Source organism: Cyrtonyx montezumae, unplaced genomic scaffold, assembly GCF_038088225.1.
Source record: "Cyrtonyx montezumae isolate F1298 unplaced genomic scaffold, pur_monq_1.0 scaffold_31, whole genome shotgun sequence".
NCBI classification, from domain to species: Eukaryota; Metazoa; Chordata; class Aves; order Galliformes; family Odontophoridae; genus Cyrtonyx; species Cyrtonyx montezumae.
Window position 1 is genome coordinate 3,516,665 of NW_027072036.1, and position 19,064 is coordinate 3,535,728.

General features: G+C 54.2%; 2 protein-coding genes across 2 annotated transcripts; both read left to right on the top strand.

Moving 5' to 3' along the window:
* Positions 1-759: 759 nt before the first annotated feature.
* PAFAH2 (platelet activating factor acetylhydrolase 2) lies at positions 760-5,162 on the top strand. The gene is made up of 11 exons (XM_065744764.1): positions 760-782; positions 1,937-2,042; positions 2,155-2,305; positions 2,496-2,592; positions 2,716-2,784; positions 2,903-3,017; positions 3,787-3,900; positions 4,009-4,100; positions 4,179-4,349; positions 4,424-4,572; positions 4,844-5,162. Exons 2-11 carry the CDS (start codon positions 1,953-1,955, stop codon positions 4,936-4,938), a joined length of 1,143 nt encoding a protein of 380 aa, XP_065600836.1. The 5' UTR covers positions 760-782; positions 1,937-1,952; the 3' UTR covers positions 4,939-5,162.
* Positions 5,163-12,885: 7,723 nt separating this feature from the next.
* On the top strand, positions 12,886-17,151 carry STMN1 (stathmin 1). Its single transcript, XM_065744540.1, has 5 exons — positions 12,886-12,928; positions 13,872-13,939; positions 14,640-14,812; positions 16,118-16,309; positions 16,668-17,151. Exons 2-5 carry the CDS (start codon positions 13,927-13,929, stop codon positions 16,734-16,736), a joined length of 447 nt encoding a protein of 148 aa, XP_065600612.1. The 5' UTR covers positions 12,886-12,928; positions 13,872-13,926; the 3' UTR covers positions 16,737-17,151.
* The last annotated feature ends 1,913 nt before the right edge of the window (positions 17,152-19,064 follow it).

The window sequence follows — 19,064 nt, forward strand, 5'->3', positions numbered from 1 at the left end:
CATCCCCGGTGGGGCCGTGCGGCGGGGGTCCCGCGCTGCCCTAACCCCTCCGCGGGACGGCTGCGGGGCGGACCCCGCACTCCACCGTCCCCGCGTCCCGGGGGGGGACCCGCCGCGCTCCGCCGCACATTGCTCCGGGTCAGTCCCCGCTTCTCGGCGCCGTGTTGTGCCTCCTGGGGGGTGTCCCTGTCCTCGGGAGTGTCCCTCTACTGTCACCTTATCACCGGGGCCGTCCGTCCGTCCGTCCGTCCAACTATTCGTGCCACCCCCGCGCTGTCCGTGCCGCTCTGGGCTGCTGACACCCCGTGCCAAGCAGCGTGTCCCCCCCCACGCTGCCCCCCCCCCGAGCTGTCTGTCCCCCAACAGTCTCTGTCCCTCTCTCCCCACGGGGCTGTCCCCGTGTCCCTTCACTTGCTCTTGTCCCCCCTTCCCGAGCTGTCACCCCCCCGCTGTCCCCCCCCCTCCGCATCTGTCACTCCACCGCCCGCTCCCACCGCCACCGAGTCCCCGCCCCCTCTCTCCCATTGGTCGCCCGAGCCCATGTGGGCGTGGCCCGCGCCACCAAAAAGGCGCGCCCCACGGCTGTCGTGGCGCGCCCACGTGGCCGCGGGGGTCCCCCGCACTGGGTGGGGGCTCCGCGAGGGTCCCGGGGCCCTCCCCACTCGTGTCCGTGCCCTCCCCACTCGTGTCCGTGCCCTCCCCACTCGTGTCCGTGCCCTCGCCGGGCTTCCCATCGCCGCGTCCCACGTGGGAGCGGGGCACCCTCGTCCCGCCTACCGGAGGTGAGCCCCAGGGCACAGCGGGCAGGCCGGGGCTCGCCGCCCCCACCCCTCCCGGCAGCCCCGGCGCTGGATCCGGGCCATGGGTGTAACAACGCGGCCGGCCTCAGCCCGCGGGGACGCGGGGCGGGGTGCGGAGCTGGCATGCAGCGGGGGTGTCATCGTCACAACCCTCCCGGCTCCACACCTGCCTCAGTTTCCCCGGGGTGGAGCAGTGCGTGGGCTGCGTGCACAGGAGAGGTTGTCAGGGATTATTTTTATCGTTATTATTTTCTTTTCGCCAAATCTTTGGCGATTTGCCCGGCCCAGGGGACAGCTCGGCCCCGCAGGGATTTAATCCCCCGTCGCCCGGGGATTATCGGGGCCGGGGAAAGCGGTTTAAATTAAAGATTGGGAACTTTAGCGGGGGGGGGGGGAGGTGGAGGCAGGCGGGGCCGAGCGGCACCACGAGGCTTTGAGGGAACTGGTTTGTACTGGGGACCGTCTTCCGCCACTGGGAGACGCAGAGCAGACGAGGACGGGAAGCGCTGGAGGCTGCGGAGTGGGGGGGGGTTGGGGGGGGCGGTGAGAGTTGTAACGCAGTGGGGGTGCTGGGAGCTGTAGTCCTGTACCCGCTGCTTACTGGGAGCTGTAGTTCTCCGAGGGTGCGGTACAGGACCCCGTCCGCCTTTCCCCCCCCCCCCGTTCCGTCCGCGTTGCTCGGGGCTGTCGCGGTGCCAGCCCTGCGCTGTCCCCTCCGACTCGGCCACACCGCCCGTTCCCGTCCTCCACTTCCCCCGCCGTGGGAGTGGGACAGGCTCAGCCGTCCGGCCGCGGCGTGAACGTGGGGCGGGTTGGGACAACACCGGGTGCGTTTAAAACCCGCGTTTAACAACATGGGAGAGTCGGGAAACGGGGCGAGAAAATCACAGGCGGGATCTCAGATCGGCCGCAGGACTTTGCTCGCTCGGGGCAACACGTGGCCGGGCACAGGGCAGCGTGGAGCCGGGGCAGCGGTGGGGGTACGCTGTCGTTCGTGGGTGTCCTCGGGGTTTTGTTCGGTGCGGAGGGGAGTGGGGACCTCGTTTCTTGCAGGGATGCTGAGCGACCGTGGTGTGGGGGTTTGGTGACCGGTGGGGGGGGGGGGGGGTGGATGCTGACCGCGTCGCTCTGCCTAGGCTCGGCTGCGGTGACATGGGGGGGGGACAGTCGCTGGCACTGCCCCCGGAGAAGGGACCTCACCGCGTGGGCTGCGCGGACGTCATGGTGGGCCACACGCAGCAGGTATGGGGCGGGTGGGGGTGCTGCTGGGTACGGCCGGGGCTGAGTTCCTGAGGACATCTTGCGGCCGCTGCTGCGAGGGAGCACGGTGCACCGCGTCCCCTTTCTCCTCTAGGGGCTCTTCTTCCGCCTTTTCTATCCCTGCGTGCCCCGGGACGGGGCCGAGATGCCGCTCTGGATCCCACGCTACGAGTACTGCAGCGGCCTGGCTGATTTCAGAGGCCGCAGCCGGCGGTGGTGTGCTCCACTGCTCAGCATCGCTGTCGGTGAGGGGCAGCAGTACCCCCCATCCCCACGCAGGTGTTCCCGTGCCCCCAAATCTGCTGCTTTCATGGGCTTAAAGCCACTGTGCGTGGCCCCAGTGTGTGGTGGAGCTGGGGTTGGTGCTGTGGGTCCAAGCAGCACCCCGCTGCCCATCTCCTCGATTTCTCCTGGGGTGTTTTTTGTCCCCTACAGGCTCCTGCAGAGTGCCAGTGAGCTGGAAGGCACCTTTCAAATCCTGCAGCAGTGGGTACCCGCTGGTCATCTTCTCCCATGGCTTGGGAGCCTTTCGGTAGGGGGTGCTGGGGCTGGGGCAGGAACTCCAGTGCTGTGGGCTCCTTGCAGTCCCATGCTGACCCACCGTGCACCAGTGCTGCTCAAGGTAAGGCCTGACCCTAGCCCTAACCCTTCACAGCACTGTGTACTCATCCATCTGCATGCAGCTGGCATCCTGGGGCTTCGTGGTGGCTGCACTGGAGCACAGGTTGTCACCCCAATCCCTGCAACCTCGAAAGGAACCCCCCACCCCAAATACACAGCAGGCTGTGGACCCTGCAGAGGGCTGCCTCGACACATTCTCCTCTCCCTCTTTGCTGCTGCAGGGACAGTTCTGCTGCCACGACCTATTTCTGCACAGCAGAGGCTGCACAGGAGCAGTGGATCCCCCACCAGCAGGTGCCGCAGGGACAGAAGGAGTTTTATTTTCGGAACAATCAGGTACTGGGTGGAATTGGGGTGGGCAAACCAGGACACATCACATCCCCCACCCTAGGGAACCTTCTATCCTTCCCAACCCTGTACTACAGTAATACTGAGGCTGAACCTGAGCTTTCTGCTTGTAAACTGAGAAAAACCCACCCACCCCATTTGTCTCCATTTCCTGGGGTCTGAGGGCCTGCTGGTGCTCTCCGTTTCCCATCTCTCTGGGATTACCCTGCACAGCTGCTTGCTGACAGCAGGAGGGCTTCCTGCTGAGCGAGGTTCCCCGCTGCTCATTTCTGCCTCATTTAAAAGGGAATTGCACAGATCTGAGATCTGTGGCTGGAAGCCTCTCTAGGACATGCAGAGCTTGGAGGTGCTTTTGGCAGTCCTAAATCCCGGTCTGTTATTTCTTATGTATGCTTGGGACTGGGATGTGAGATGAGGTCAGAGCCTTGGTCTGAAGTGCAGCTTCTCCTGGCAGCACCACTGTGGCTCAGACTGGAGAGTGCCTGGGGTTATCTCCAGTGGTCTGTGGTATCAGATTAAGTGAATTAATAATAATAACAAAGAAACTGTTCCAATAAATTTACTGCATCCCCGTGGGAGCTGCTGTGGTGCAGCCTCCTGAATGCATTTATGTTTGTGGTAATTCAGGGAAATGCGCTGTGCCTGAGTGCTGGGGGTTCAGATGGGAGCTCTTATGGGGGGACGTGGGGGGAAGCAGTGCCTGTGCAGACCCCCACAGGGTGGGTTTGCTCAGCTCATGGGGCAGCTTGCTCTGCAGGTTCATCACAGAGCAAATGAGTGTGCGCGAGCGCTTCAGCTCTTCCGGGACATCAGCAGTGGTAAATCCATCCCCAACGTCCTTCCTCAGGGCTTTGACCTCTCTGTGCTGAAGGTACCCGGGGCTGCAGGGCTGGCCTGGGTGCTCCTGGCTGGAAGGGTCAGCTTATGTCATATGAAAAACAGGAAAATGCCTTCAGTTTGGTGCACGTCCTTCTTGCAGAACAGCATCGACCTGAACAAAGCAGCCATCATGGGCCATTCGTTTGGTGGGGTGACAGCTGTGCTGGCCTTGGTGAAGGAGCCTGGGTTCAGGTGGGTGGCTCTGGGATGCTGCCCAGGGCTGGGAAGACCACAGTGGATGGACATAAACACATGTGCCCATCCCACCAGGTGTGCAGTGGCCCTGGATGCATGGATGTTCCCCCTGGAGAATGTGCTCTACCCTGAGGTGCTCAAGCCTGTGCTCTTCATCAACACTGAGAAGTTCCAGACTCCAGAAAGCATGGCTAAAATGAAGAGGCTGAGCTCCAGGAACAGCCAGACAAAGATCATAACCATCCTGTGAGTCCGGGGCTGGGGCAGGTGCCTGGCCACGAGTGGGAGACCCTTCACACGCCTTCCTTTCCCTTTTCCAGGGGATCTGTGCACCAGAGCCAAACCGACTTTGCCTTCCTCACTGGGAAGCTCATCAACCGTGTCTTCAACGCGAGGGGCACCCTTGACCCCTACAAGTGCCTGGACATCACCAGCCAGGCTGCTCTGGCCTTTCTGCAGAGGCATCTTGGTATGTCACAGGTGGAGTTGGATGGGGGCTTGGGAAGGCACGAGGTTGGTTTGATGGTCCCCATCCCATAATGGCTGTGAGCCACCTGGTTGCCTTCCTCTGGGTGCAAGTGGCAGTGCCCAGAGATGTTGGAAAGTCCTTGGGAAAGCTGCTGGCTTGGACTGTTTCCTGCTTCTGCAAAGCTGAGAGTGCAGTGGCTGCTCCTCTTATATGTGGAACTGGGGGGTGATTATTGTTGTAGTAACCCTGAAACCATCTCTGCCCCATACAGGTGTGAGAAAGGAGTTTGCTCGATGGGACCGCCTACTTGAAGGCATTGGGGACTCTGTCATTCCAGAAGCACCTTTCTACCTCTCCAACCTGTAGTTTGCTGGTGGGAACCAGTGGCTGGGAATTCAGCTGATCCTTGTCTAGAACCTTCGGGATCTGCCTCCAGAGGGCAGGAGAGAATCCCTGGGAGAGAGGGGCCTGTGGACTGTGCTTGCAACACAAGGCTGTAGTGCCTGCCATGCTTCCAGGAAGCCTTCCCTGAGAGCTGCTTGCAGTGGCTGCTGGAAACTGCAGAGCTCAGGGAATAAAACCCCTGGGGACAAGAACCTGAGCTTGGCTCTGTGATGATGCTCTGCTTGCATGCACTGGGCCCCGAGTGCCTGGCAGCAGTGTGTTTGCTGCAGATTTGGGGGGGGGGTTCAAGCGATGAGCCAGCACGAGGAAAGATAAAGTAAGGGCTCTGAACATGGAGGTGGTGAAGTCTGATCAGGGTGCTGATCTGAGCGTTGTCTGCAAGTGAAAGATATGGGGGAGGGGGGGAAGAAAAAGAGAAGGGGCTGGTGCTGGTTGGGAGTATCTTAGGGCAGAGCTGTGGGTACAGGCCCATGCTGGGAATGGGGCAGTCCAGGAGCAGCTAGGTAATAAAATTCCTAGTTAATACTAGAGGTGCTGGGGCAAGGGGTGCTGTGTAAGGTAGCTCCTGCCTTCTGCTGTCCCCAGGCAACCTGGTGCTTCTGGAGCCCATGGAGCTGCACTGGTGGTGGCCCCCACAGATGTCCCCCAGGCTCCCGTGGGCAGTGGGGCCAGGATGCAGCAGGCACTGCAGGACATGCTGCTCAGCAGCTGCTGCGTCGCCAAGTGGTGGCCATCTGCTCCTCCTTTGTCCCTGCTGCTCCTGCTGAGGGCAGTGTCAGCCCAATGCCACAGCTCCTGTACCATGGGGAGAAGCCATGGGCATGGTTCATGGCACTGCACAAAACTGGCATCTCTTGAGTGCCCTGGGTTGGGGTGTCAGCACATCCAGATCCTCGGGAAATGGGAGGGGGATGGAGAGCAACATCCTTCCTCTTCCAACTGTGTCACTGTGGTGGCCAAATTCTTTCCTCCTTGTCTGCTTTTAATCAAGGAGCTAAGGGTGCTTTGGGGGGGGGGGGGGGGAGATGCAGCAGCAGAGGACTGATTGTGCAAAGCAAAGACTGGTGTGGATGAAACTGTGAGACCTCAATTCTTTTGAGGCTTCCAAATATGTGTTTGTGAACAGATTTATGCCCTCTCTGGTGCTGGGACCAAAGTACCAAGGGTGGGGAGGGGACACTTGAGGTCAATGCCTGCAGAGCTGATTGATGAACACACCTCTGCATCCTGCCTAACAGTGAGAGACAGTGACTGGTGCAGAAATCAAGTCCCATCTTCCTCCCAGAATTAGCACTGCTGTGATGTGCTCTGACATTGCAGGGAACAGCCCCAGCTCTGTGTGGCTGAGGGAGGCTATAAATTCTGCACGAGCCTTATGTAAAGGCTCAGGGAGTGGGGGGGGAATGGCTGTGTTTGGAGGGCATCTGCAATGTGTTAACCCTTTGGTGTGTTGAAAGCTCCTCATTTCCAGCTCCAACCCTGGGCTTGGTGCTTCTGCTTCCAAACCCAGCCCAGATCCCCCCTGACACACCCTCTGTTCCCATCCCTGTGCCATGCTCCAGCCTGGAGGCCAGGAGCAGCAGCTGTAACATAAATCCCTGTGTGTAGCACATGGCAGCAGTGCTCACCCTGCTCCAGGGTGGATGCACGGTGTTGTTGGACCCAGCTGGGAGGCTTTTTTTTTTGTCAGGAAGCGGCAGTTAAGGGTTACCACGATCTGGGAGCTGCTCCAGTACCCGACTGCTATCAGCTCTCAGTCACCCTGTCCTTACAGCACAGGGGTTTGTGTCTGTAGGGTCCCACTGGAAGGGGGGGGGGGGGGAAGGACACGGGAAACAAACCCCTTGCTGGGAAAGACTCCCTTCCAGCCAAGATGTGCAGCGTGCCCGCTCTGCTTCCATATTTGAACCGGTGGCTTTAAAATAAAACAACAACAAAAATCCAAGCTGCCCATTTGTATTCCACTCACAGCTGTGCTCGCAGCGTGGCCGGGGTGTGAATGGGCACATTCCTCTTCCCCACGCCTCATCGCAGCACGAGCTCTGCTCCCCAAAAGCTCCAGTTCCCAGGGTTGGGGCTGAGAGTGGACAACACGAGCACACCCCCAGCTTGGAGCTCTCGATGTGTCCCTCCCCACCTGCACACACACCCCAGCCCAGCAGCGAGCACTGCTGCTTGAGAGCCAGCTTTGTTCTATCGAAGCTTGCTGCTTGATTTAATTAATTCACACAAAATGAGACTTGTGTTAAAGCCTCCTTTTAATTACTGTATCATCGAGTGGAGCCTGATTATTTCCACCACCACCACCCCCCACCTCATTTTTCTTGTGTTTTTAAGGGAATGGCAGGGCCGGGATGCACAGCACCTGCCCCACTTTGCAGCCAGCAGCTCTTGGGCAGAACCTGGATCACTTTGATCAGTGAGTATGCGTGGCTGTTATTTTGCTCTGTTTTTTATTTCCACTGGCAATCAAAACTTTACTGTGGGTGAAATTCAAAGGAAAAATCAGCGTGTTCATTGCAGAAGCAAGGAGTTGTCGTCACTTAAATGGGGGAAAAAAAGGACAAAGGGAAACTGAGGCACTGGAGGAAGAAAAGGACTGTGTGAGGTCTCCTTGTTTCAGGCTACCCCAAATCATGTTGTGGGATCATTTTGGGTCATTTCCCCTGAGCTCAGGAAGCACAGGCTGAGCTCAGCCCCTGTGGGGGTGGGGACTGCAGGTGCCCCATCAGCCCCATCCTGGGTGACATGGGGGCATCATCCTCAGGATGCCTTTGTCTTCTCAAGTCGATAGTGGCCCTCTAACGATGTCCATCACACAAGGCCTGGGTTGGGTTACTGTCTTTTTTTATTTTTAATTAAATGAAGCATTTAGATTAGCAGTTGCAACATAGGCACGTCTCTCTTGGTATTGATTTTACAGTACAGCAGCAGTGTGGTTTATTGCATAAAAGACAGCAATGTGCTTTCCCCCAGCAAGGCTGCCTTTGTTTGCCTGGTCTCAAAGCTGTAGTGGATGTGCCTGGTCTTTTTTTCTTTTAATATATGTATTGATTGATTAGGAGCTCAAATTAGTGGGGAAGAAAGGGATCAGGCAGCAGTGAGCAAATGTTAAGTGCAGGTATTGTTTCCATGCTGGTATCACTGAGCGATTCCAGGCAGCCCATGGGGCCAGAGGGATGGAGTTGGGAATTAACCCATTTTGAAACCAATTTGTTGGTGGAGACAGGAGAGGAATTACTGATTGTCCTTAAGAGATCTGGAGGCAGAAAGCAGCTCATGGCTGGGCTGCAGTGGAAAGGTGCTTTAAAATAGGTGTATATATATTATATATATACATATGTATGTATATATGTGTGTGTATAATGTGTATATATAATATGTATTATATATAATTTATTTGGCTCACTAAACAGATAGGAAGGGGTTGTGTCCATGGTGTCTGACACAGATCTCATCCACGTACAGTGCTGTGGTTCTGTGTGGGGTGATGCTTCCTGCCTTTGCACCCCAATTTCGCCTTGCAGTGCCCATCAAAGGAAGGCACTGTAGAGTTTTCCCAGGCAGCAGACCTCTGCAAGAGATAAGTAAAATCCATCACCATTCAGCTCTGCGTTGATTTGTCAGTGAATGTGCTCAGATAGCAAGCAGCTCGAGAGCTCTGTGTTGAGTGTTATTTCAGAGCCTGTTGTTAGTGAGAGCAGGCTCGCTCTGGGGGCTGCTACCAGCTCACCCCCCCTCGTCTGTTTGACACAGGGAAAGTCATGCTCCTTTAAGAGGATTTCCATCCCTGAACTCCTCCCATCACGACACTTCCAAGCTACATTCTGTCGTGAAAGGGTGGGAGTATTTTTAACCGTATCTCGCCAGGGAAGTATTAATAGCACAATGGGTTTGCTGAGATGCTGCTAGAGCTGAAACCATATTTTAAATTCAAGGAACTAATTAGGAACCAGGGAATATTACTGCTATCCCCAGCTTTTCTTTCCCTCACTTTATCTGCAAAGAGCTACAGCAAATGTCTTTACTGGAATCTTCCATCTCGACAGAGTATTTTATGGCTTTCCTATGCACTGCTCTTCCATGTGGTTGCCAATAGCACACTGTCTCCTTTGCTCTGTCCCACCTGCAATGGCTGACTGTCACTTCTGAACTGTAATTAGCACATCTCACGTTGGCTCATGCACAAAAACCAGCATAAAGCCTCCCTTAGGGCTTCTGTGCAGCCCTTCTCCATGGCTCTGAAACCCACAGCACTGGGTTGTGCACAGGCGTCCTCAAATAGCAAAGTGCTCAGTTCTCCATATGGGAAACACAGATACGAGTGCTGGGAGCAGAAGGGGGAAAGTGTGGAGGATGCTGAGAGCAAGGAGAGCAGAGCAAGGCAAGGAGACCTCACCATACACAGACCCCTTCTTTCACACAGTTTCCCAGCACTGCTGGAGAAATCCACCAGCCCTGAGACGTTGCCTGGTGCAAAGTCTCTGCTCTTTAATAACAGCAGGGCTCCTGCTCAGCTCTTTCCTTCGCTCTTGCCTCTCTCCAGCTACTTCACCTGGTTGCCAGAAACTCGAGGAACTCAGGTGTTGTGCTTTAACAGACAGGCAGCCTGGCCCCATGCAGCCATCACTCACTGCTCCCTTCCCAGTGGGATGGGGGAGGGAATTGGATGAAGCAAGATCCAGTGAATTTCCCAAAAATCAAAGCTGTGATAGAATCCAGGAGCCTTGTCTGATTGGAAAGAAGTCAAATAGTTTCCAGCAGCACGTGGGCAAATGCAAAGGAGTTTGCTGGATGTCAGTGCAAAGGTTGGGAAATGGAAAGGAGAACAGCCCTTCTCTCTGCCCCTGAGCACAAGGTTCTTTTATTGCTGCCTCCTCTCGCAGGTTCTGGTTGACTTGGATCAAGCAGAGCATTGGATTTATAGCTTTCAAAAGTACTTTACTCATGCAGTGACTGTTACCAGTCTCAGAAAGTACTTGCTGCTAATATTACTTACAAAGGTGCTTTAAAACATACTCTGATTAACAAATAAGATGTCAGTCTATCCACTGCATGTGCACTTTAAGCGTGGCACTTTAATACTCACAAAGCACGTTTTCTCACTGGAGGTTAAATATTTTTGCAAGTTAAAAGAGCTGCCGTGGGCTGAGTTGTCACCTAATTATGTCAGTCTCTTTGTGGAGTATTTTGATAATCACATCAGAGGGGGCTCTTTAATCTCTGTGCTACATCAAATCACGTCACGTCCTAAATTCACACGTACAAGGAGCTCTCTGGATGAGACCTTGGCTTTACTGTGGCTCTGAGAGCAGAGTGGAAGCTGAGGAAGCTCAGGGCCCTATGGGATTGGGTGGGATTGGTGGGATTGAATGTGTGCAGAGAGCAGTGGCTTTCTGCAGGTGCATTTCTCACTGCTCACATGTCCGTGTCCTTGGTTCCTAAAGCTCTCATCCCCTTTTAAATTTCTATTTCAACTGAAATTCAAACAAACAGCTCTCATTGGAGCCCAGGAGACAAACAGGACCACAGCCACACAGCTCCAGGCTCGATGGAAGGGGGATCTATTTAGAATCCCATCGAAAGTGTTGATAAACACAAATCAAATTAAATAAAAGCTTTCCACATCCGTGGAGATTTGACAGAAATAAATTCCACGTAAACAAGTGGGTTCCAAAAATAAAAGCGCTCTCGCAATGAGGCCAAAAATGAGATCGCCCCCGTGCTCCTCCAGCTGCTAAGAGCTGTTGCTCCTCTTTGAATTGTGGCAGTGCTTGGAGGTTTGGGCTTAAATAGGAGCTGGTGGTGGCAGGTGTCATCAAGAGGTTGCTGAAGTCTTTGCACAACTGACACGGGCTGGAAAATGCGAGGGCTGTGAGCAGATCTCAGTTCTGACTCCCATTGGGTTGCCTCTTACATAGGAGAGTTCTTAACTAAATTCAATGTTTTTGGCTGTAAAGCTGATCTGCAAAGGAAGGTAAGTTACATTCAGGTCATTTTCCCCCTCTCTCTATTTATTTATGTATTTATGTCCCTGTGAGAAGCCCAGGAAACAAGATGGAAAGCTCAGAAAACAGCCCCGGCGTGACTCGTGGTTGTATCTCAGCCTGCAGCCCTTCTTCTAAAGCTGCAAAGCAAATTCTTCATCATCATCTCTCCAGGGAGGAGCGGTGACTACTGGAAGTAAGACAGGTACTGAACCAGGAGCCCAGGAAGCTCTACTTCCTTTGGGAAATCCTGAGATCATCCCAGGATAAGCTCATTGATTTCACTAGAAAGCATTAATATTAAAGCATCCAATGCTGATTTGTGTGAATAATAGCAAATGATAAAGCAAAACACAAGCTGATGTCATGATTACTTGGCTCCTTTGTCTTCCAGCAGCATTTAGAGCCATTTACTCCAAGCATTCAAGATGTTTCATGCAGAAACAAGCGTGTTGTGTGTGACACCAGGGCATGAACTGCTGCAATTGAGCCAGGAGCCCTGTGAGTGTACCAGGCATGGTCCCGAGTGGCCAGGCAGGCAAACCATGTGGGGCCTGGGATCCCTACCACCATACAAAAGGCCCAACCGTGCTGCAGGAAAATGGCTCTTCCATCCACTCGGGCAGAAACCTCTCCCAGTTCCAGCAGCCAGCAGCCTGGATGTGGTTTCCATGGAAATAGACGTCAGATCAGCAAAAAAAAAAAAAAAAGGAAAAAAAGCAGGGCAAGCGTTTAAAATAATCTCTGTTTTGAAAGCTTTATACATTCCTGTCACAATATTAACCTTCCTGAAGGTAGGGTGGTTTTTTTAATATATATTTTTTCCGTGGTGCAAAATCCTCAAGACTGTGCACGAGAAGGGTGGGTCCCTCTGCAAAGTCCTTCCTTTGGTGTTTTGGGTACAAAGACTGCTGTGCTGGGTCACGTTGTAGCAGATTTGTGCTTTTCTGCGGCCATCTGCCTCTTCCTTGGAGCTGGTGTTAGCTGTATGACTGCAGCATGGTGAGACCAAGGGAATGGCACGCAGGTAAGGTGCAAAAACACACCTGAAACACATGGGTGAGCAAAACACTTATCTACATACACGGTGATGGCATTATCTGGGGAAGGGAGCGCTCGTCACGCAGCCAAGGATGAGGAATGCACGCAGCCATTACACGTGTCATGTCCCCCAAGAGCAGGATGGCTTTTCTGCTGGTGTCACCTCCCTGCAGAGGTGAACTGCTGACCCCAGAACCACCACCGGGTCCCAGAGGGTGCCCGTGGCCCTAAGGGTGACCCTAAAGGTGCTCACTACGGTGACCCTGAGATGATGGAGGTCCACAGCTGAGCTGGAGGCGACCAAGGCCAAGAAACAGGAGACAAGAGCCCCGAGGGACCGCCACCCCGAGGTGACCGACGGCCCCGAGGGGCTATGGCAGCGAAGCGGGGGACGAAGGACGGCGAGCTTCCAGATCTCAGCCCCCAACCCTGATGCAAGCAGCCATCCCGGAGCCGACCGCCCCGTCGCTGCCGCCACGAATCCCAGCAGCGAAGGGGCGACCGCAGCCGCTGCGGGTCCCCGCTCCTCCCCGCCACCGGGGCGGCAGACAAAGGGAGTCCCGCAGCCTTCCGGGAGCGCGACGAGAGCGCGCCGCGGGACCGCGCAGCCCCCCGGGCGGCCAGCGGAAACGAGGCACGGCGCGTTACGGCCCCGCGGCTTCCACCGGGCCACCGCCGGACCGCGGGGGTCGCCGCCCCGCGCCGCCTCCGCCCGCCCGCCGCGGACTACGGCTCCCGGCATGCAACGGGCGGCGGAGGAGGGGGCGCCGAACCCCCCGCTTCGCCCTCCCCGCCGACCGGCACGTGCCGCTCGGCTCGGCCAATAGGGGCGGGGCGGGGCGGGTCACGTGCCTTTGTTTGGAGCTTTTGTGCGCGGCGGGGAGGGCGGGAGCGGAGTGGGAGAGGAGCGGCGGAGCGGGCAGGTGGGTGCGCGGCACCGGGCTCGGCCGCGGATGTGGGGCGGGGGGGTGAGACGCGGTGGCCGCTGCTTTTCGTCTGCCCTCAAAGGGACTGAGGAGGAGAAGGGCCCGAATCGGGGGCGGCGGTCGCGGTGTTGCGGGGGGGGCTGTGCAGGGACTGACAGTGCGGCGGGTGGGGAGGGGACGGGGTCTGCGGGCGCTCCTTTGTCCCCCTTCCACGCTCCCTCCCCCGGGCGTTGTCCCCTCGATCCGCGGGCGTCGCGGCGACGAAGAGAGAGCGCTGCGGGAGACAATGGGCTCCGCGGGCACCGCTCGGCTGAGCGGCGCTCCGAGGGATCCGCCCCGATGGCGGCGGAGGAGTGGGGAGGCGGCCGCGCCCCTTCCCCCGGCTGACAGCAGCCCGCCATTGTTATATGGGGAGGGGGCGGCACCCGACCGCGCCCCGGCATCGGCGAAGCCCCTCTCGCGGCGGGGCCTTCCCCTGCGGGGTTGGGGGGGGGGGATTGGATGGGGGGCGGGGGCCGCACCTGCGGCAGTTGGGAGGGGTGGGGGTGGGGGGGCGTGGAGGTGCCCGGATGTTGCCGTTGGCTCCGCCCCCCTGGAGCCCCCCGCGCGCCCGCCCGCTTGCGCGCGCGCGCCGCGTCGCTCCGTCCGTTTGAATTCGGTGCGGTTGGGGGGGGCGGGGCTTCCGCTTCAACGCGCGGCTCTCATTGGTTGGAGGAGAGCGGAGCGGGGCAGCGCCCGGGGTGGGTGGGGGGGAATGGGATGGGGTCGTCGGGGGTCGTCGCTATTGCTGCGTTTGTCGGTTTTAATGGCCGTGGATTCAAACAAAGGGAAAAATCCGCCCGTGCGGTGGTGACCCACCCGTCCGTCTGCTGCTCGGCGATCGCGGTCGGTTCCCAGCCGTGCCGGCAGTCGGAAGGATCCGCGTCTCTTTGTTTTGCAGGGCTCTCGGTGGTTGAAGGTCTCCCATCAGCTTCTGCGGTCGGATTGTCTCGGTCATGGCTACTTCTGGTACGGGGCACTCGATGCTCTTTTTGCTTTTCTTTTCCCCTTCTTCCCTTTGGAATAACATAGCTGCACCAGGTTTGTAACGAGGCGTTGCCGACGTGCATCTCTCCCATCTAGGCTTGCTATGGAGAAGCTGTTAAAACAGTGCTTGCGAAAATGCACCGTGTGCCATCGCGTGCTGTTAGCAGATAGGATGCAGTTCGTCTGTGTGCCATCTGTGCAGTGAACCGAGCTGTCATGCAGGCATCTTGGTGATCAAAAAGGAAACTGCGCGGGGTTGAGGTGTCTGCTCCAAGGTCTTCGAACAGCAGAACACCTCCTTACGCGTTTCTGGGAGAGCAGTTGTCAGTTCTTGGCTCTCCCGCAATAAAAACGTTGCCTCAGACTTCTTACTGAAAGCATCTCTTTTTTTTTCCTTCTCCATTTGGAGTACTGCCACGCTGGTTTTTGTGAGTCTAGATATGGAAGGCTAAAACAGCATCTGGTGCTTTAGTATGCAGTGGCCAGGAAGAACAGCAGACACAATTGCCCACTGCCTTCTTTTTTTTTCTATAGAGCTGCTGCTGCTTAAAGCACAGCTACCAGCTCAGATGCAGCTGTCTCCTTAAGCCCGTTTGGTGGCATTGAATTACTGAAGTTAGCCAACTCAGTTTCCTGGCTTCAAACACCACTGAGGGTGGTTGCTGTTTCTGTGTGTCCCTAGATATTCAAGTGAAAGAACTGGAGAAGCGTGCCTCTGGGCAGGCATTTGAGCTGATCCTTGGTCCCCGCTCAAAAGAAGCAGCCCCAGAATTCCCTCTTTCTCCTCCAAAAAAGAAGGATCTGTCATTGGAAGAAATCCAGAAGAAACTGGAAGCAGCAGAAGAGAGACGCAAGGTATGATAGAAGCAACAGATTGAAGTGAGATCTGCAAGTAGTGGGTTTTTTTTTGGTGTTAAATGCAGCTTTGTTCTTAAGACAGGTGGTTAGTAGTTTATTTATGGTACTATATTATGAATATTAATTCACCTTTGTCAGGAACTCAGGTTTGTTCTTACAAAGCTTTATTCCCAAAATGGTTTTGAGTGATCGCTTGAAAAGTGGGAAGGACTGTAGCTGGGAGGGGATGCTGTTTCAAGAAAGATGTTCCTGAGTTTTAGTGGTACTGTTAAGGGCTTGCTTTCCTCTACAAAATCAAGCAGTGAATCTATAATTGGAAGCCTTGTGAATACAGTATCTCAAGGTAAGTTTCTGCTGTTGAGACATGGTTTGGAGTCCTTAGCTCCAAAGGTTTACTGTGTGAAGTGCAGTCTCTGTGTCCAGAGCCACAGTAACCCACCACTCTGAGAAGCAGGAGTGTTCTAGAGACGTCCTGTAGCTGTTAACATCAAATATCCTGCTGTGGTTTAACGTGGCAGGCAGCAAAACACCATGCAGTCATTTCTTCCTCCCCCAGCTCCCCCTTCCCAATAGGATGGGAGAGAGAGTTCGACAAAAACAAGAAGCAGGACTCAATTTGAGACAAAAAAAAATGACCTAAGGTAGAGGAAAAGGAAGAGGGGAAAAAGGGTTATAGTTATGGTCACCGTTTAGGTGTGTATGTATAAGACAAGTCATAGACAAGCAGTTGCTCACCACCACTCACAATGAACTTTGCTGTTCTTTACTTTGTGTGATGTCATGTGGTATGGAATATCCCTTTGGCTGCTTTAGGCAGACTATCCTGGTTCTGTCCCCTTGCAGCTCCTTGTGCCCCCAGTCTTGCTGGCACTACAGTAGGAGAAGCTAAGAGAACTGGAACGCCCTTGCTTCTCTACAGCCCTTCTTAGTAACAGCTAGAAACGTTTTTATGTTATCGATGCTGTTTTTCTCCTAAAATCAAAATGTAACATCATACCAAACATCACTGAGAAAAACAACTGTCTGCTGAAAAGAAGACTTACCCACGCTCTGTCTTAGGGGAAGTATCCCACTTGTCAAGACTTAAGTTACAATAGATGTTTGCTTTCCTGTGTGGTTTGTGATAGTGAAGTATGGGCTGTGGGGGTGGAGAAAGTACCAGGGAGCTTTGTGTTGTGTCAGGAAGTTATGTTGTTCTGGGAAAACAGCAGAAAATCTCTGCTCAGAAATTGCAAGCACAAGGATTGTAGTTGTCTTCATTCATCTGTTTTTATGTTCAAAACACACGTGGTCTGTTTTTAGTCTCATGAAGCAGAAGTCTTGAAGCAGCTAGCTGAGAAGCGGGAGCATGAAAAAGAAGTGCTTCAGAAAGCAATTGAAGAGAACAACAACTTCAGCAAAATGGCAGAGGAGAAGCTGACCCACAAAATGGAAGCTAACAAAGAGAACCGTGAGGCACAAATGGCTGCCAAGCTGGAACGCTTGAGGGAGAAGGTATGTGAGGAGTCCTGGCTGCGTTAGGGTGGGAATGTCAATAGAGATAGAGTGCAGTAGATGTCCAAGTGAGAGAGTAAGCAGAAACCCTTGGGTGTTCTGTGGTGTTCTGATTTTTGAAATAAGATCATTAAATCCACAAAGGACTTTGTGGAAATGTTCCTTTTGGGGGAGGAGATGGGGTGACAGTGGGCTGCTTGCTCTCTCTTTTGAGAAGCTTCATTCTGTAGTCTTCTTCAGTGACCCCCAGCAGGAATCCTGCTGTGAGCTGGGGGCTGGGAAGCCAGCTGGGGCTTGCTCTGCTGTGTGCCCTGCCTCCGGGCCTGGGGGGCTGATGCATCCTGCTCGTGTCTTTCAGGATAAGCATATTGAAGAGGTTCGAAAGAACAAAGAAGGCAAAGACCCCGGTGAGGCCGAAACCAACTGACTTCATTCTGGAAACTGACATTCTCCCCCTCCTCTAAATATCCAAAGACTGTACTGGCCAGTGGTTTTGCTTTTTTGGTTTTGTTCTTTTAAGTTTCTAGAAACTGATGTAGAACTGTAAAGTTAGATCCAAACTGTATGCTTTCTTTGGGGACTAGAGGGGAGACCTTACATGTTTCACTTTTTCTAAGGTTGTCTTTCCAGTGTAGCTATCTTGTTGCATCCTTTTCTACTCCAGAGCGCTTGCTGCTGGATTGATGGCTAGTACTGTATCAGCTCTGTAAGACATTTGTGAAAGGAATATGTAGTATACTGTTCCATGCTGAATATCTGTTACACTTCAAAAATCTGACTGTCCCAGTCTTTTAAAATACTGCTGTAACTGAGTGACTAAATAAAGCTGCACAGTGCTGTTATCATGAGAATGATTTCTGAAAGTGACATAAACAGTTGGCTGAGGCCTGCAGCAGGCATCCTTACCCAGCACTGGGTGGAAAGCCCTGTAACAGCACTTTTCCTTACATCCATGGGCATGCTGCATAACTGGCTCTTCCCTAGAGCGCTTTCATTGTCTCAGTTTTACAATGAGAGCTTTGTTTTGGCACCTCAGCGGTTGTCAGCTGTTGTGTTTTTGTTGAAATGGTTTAGAACCACCTCCCTTCAGATGCTGATGCTTCAACAAACACATCTTTGTTGCCACATGACTCTGATCTGACCCTTGTGTTTTTTGGTGAGGCTTTCTGGGTGATGACTTGTGCTATTGAACTGGGACTTGTGTACCACTTCCTGCAGTGTCACAGAGTTTTGGTAAAAGCCAGACCTGTTCTGTGTTGGCATCGTGTGCCTCCCCCCAACAGGGAAAACTGTTTAGGATTGTTTTCAGTGTGATGTCTGCTGCAGATGTGTTGGAGTGAACTGCTGCAGGGTGAGTCTGGAGATAGCTCCTGCCCACGGAAATGCATGCCATGTTTGTTTCACTGGGAAGTGAAGCAGATACAACTGTACTTGTGCTGTGAGTAAAGATGCTTTCTAGAAGGAGAGCTTCATTGTTGTGCAGGTGCTTTCTTAAAAGACAAAAACCCATCCTTCCTTCAAGGCTTGAGCCTGGCACATCCACAAGAATTCATGCTGCTCTGCAGTAAAGACAAGATCACAGTTAGTGTTGAGTAAATAGCCACCCCCCCTTCTCATTGTGAACAGTGTTCTGCTCTGAGATATCCCATCCTGCCTTTCCCCCAGCTGTGTCCTTGATGTTTGAGTCTTGCTGCTGTGTTTGTTTGGCTTTACTTCATGCCTGGATCATCTGACACCAACCTTTGACAGTTTAATAGAGGGTGGAAAACAATGTGCCTGAGAAAAAGTACCCCTAATGCTGGAAGCCCCCTGCTCTTTCCAAGGGGCAGGAGAGAAGGATGACAGTGCTGCCAGGACCCAAGTGGCACTAGGAGCACAAAGGCATTTAAAACATGAGTTTCTGGCTTGCTAAAGGCTGTCAGATGCAAGCTGGGGCCCTTCTGTTCCTGTTTTAGTTCTGTCTGTGGCTTCTGGTTGTGAGCATAAATGGAGCTGAACTACGTGGGGAGGAGCTGTGAGGTGGGAGTGAAGTCTGGGGAGGTGAGTACTGGGAGAGGGGATAATCTGAGGAAGGAGAAGGAGAATGCTGCCCTTGTGCTCAGGCAGGAAACTGGAAGAAATGCCTTCTCAAAGGGGGAAGAAAATGTTTAAAAAGGGCTGCATGAGCTCTGCTGCTTGATGGTCTGTGATGCAGTAACGAGTTACAAAAGTGATGGAGCCTTATTCTAGGCTGAATAGAATCGCAGAATGGCCTGGGTTGCAAGGGACCTCAAGGATCATGAATCCCCAACTCCCTGCCACACGTAGGGTCATCGACCTCCCCATTTTATACCAGACCAGGTGACCCAGGGCCCCATCTGATCTGGTCTGAACCCCTCCAGGGTTGGGGCATCCATGGCCTCTCTGGGCAGTCCGTTCCAGCACATCACCCCTCATAGTAAAGAACTTCCCCCTGACATCCAACCTAAATCTTCCCTCCCTCAACTTAAAACCACTTCCCCGTGTCCTGCTATTCTCTGCCCTTTCCAAGAGCTGACTCCCCTCGTTTATAGGCTCCTTTAGGTCCTCAAAGGCTGCCATGAGGTCACCCCACAGCCTTCATTTCTCCAGGCTGCATAAGCTCAGTTCCCTCAGCCTGTCTTCATAGGGGAGGTGCTCCAGCCCTCTGAGCATCTCTGTGCCCCTCCTCTGGACCCTCTCCAACAGCTCCATGTCTTTCTTGGACTGGGAGCTCACAAGAGCACAGCAGAGAGGA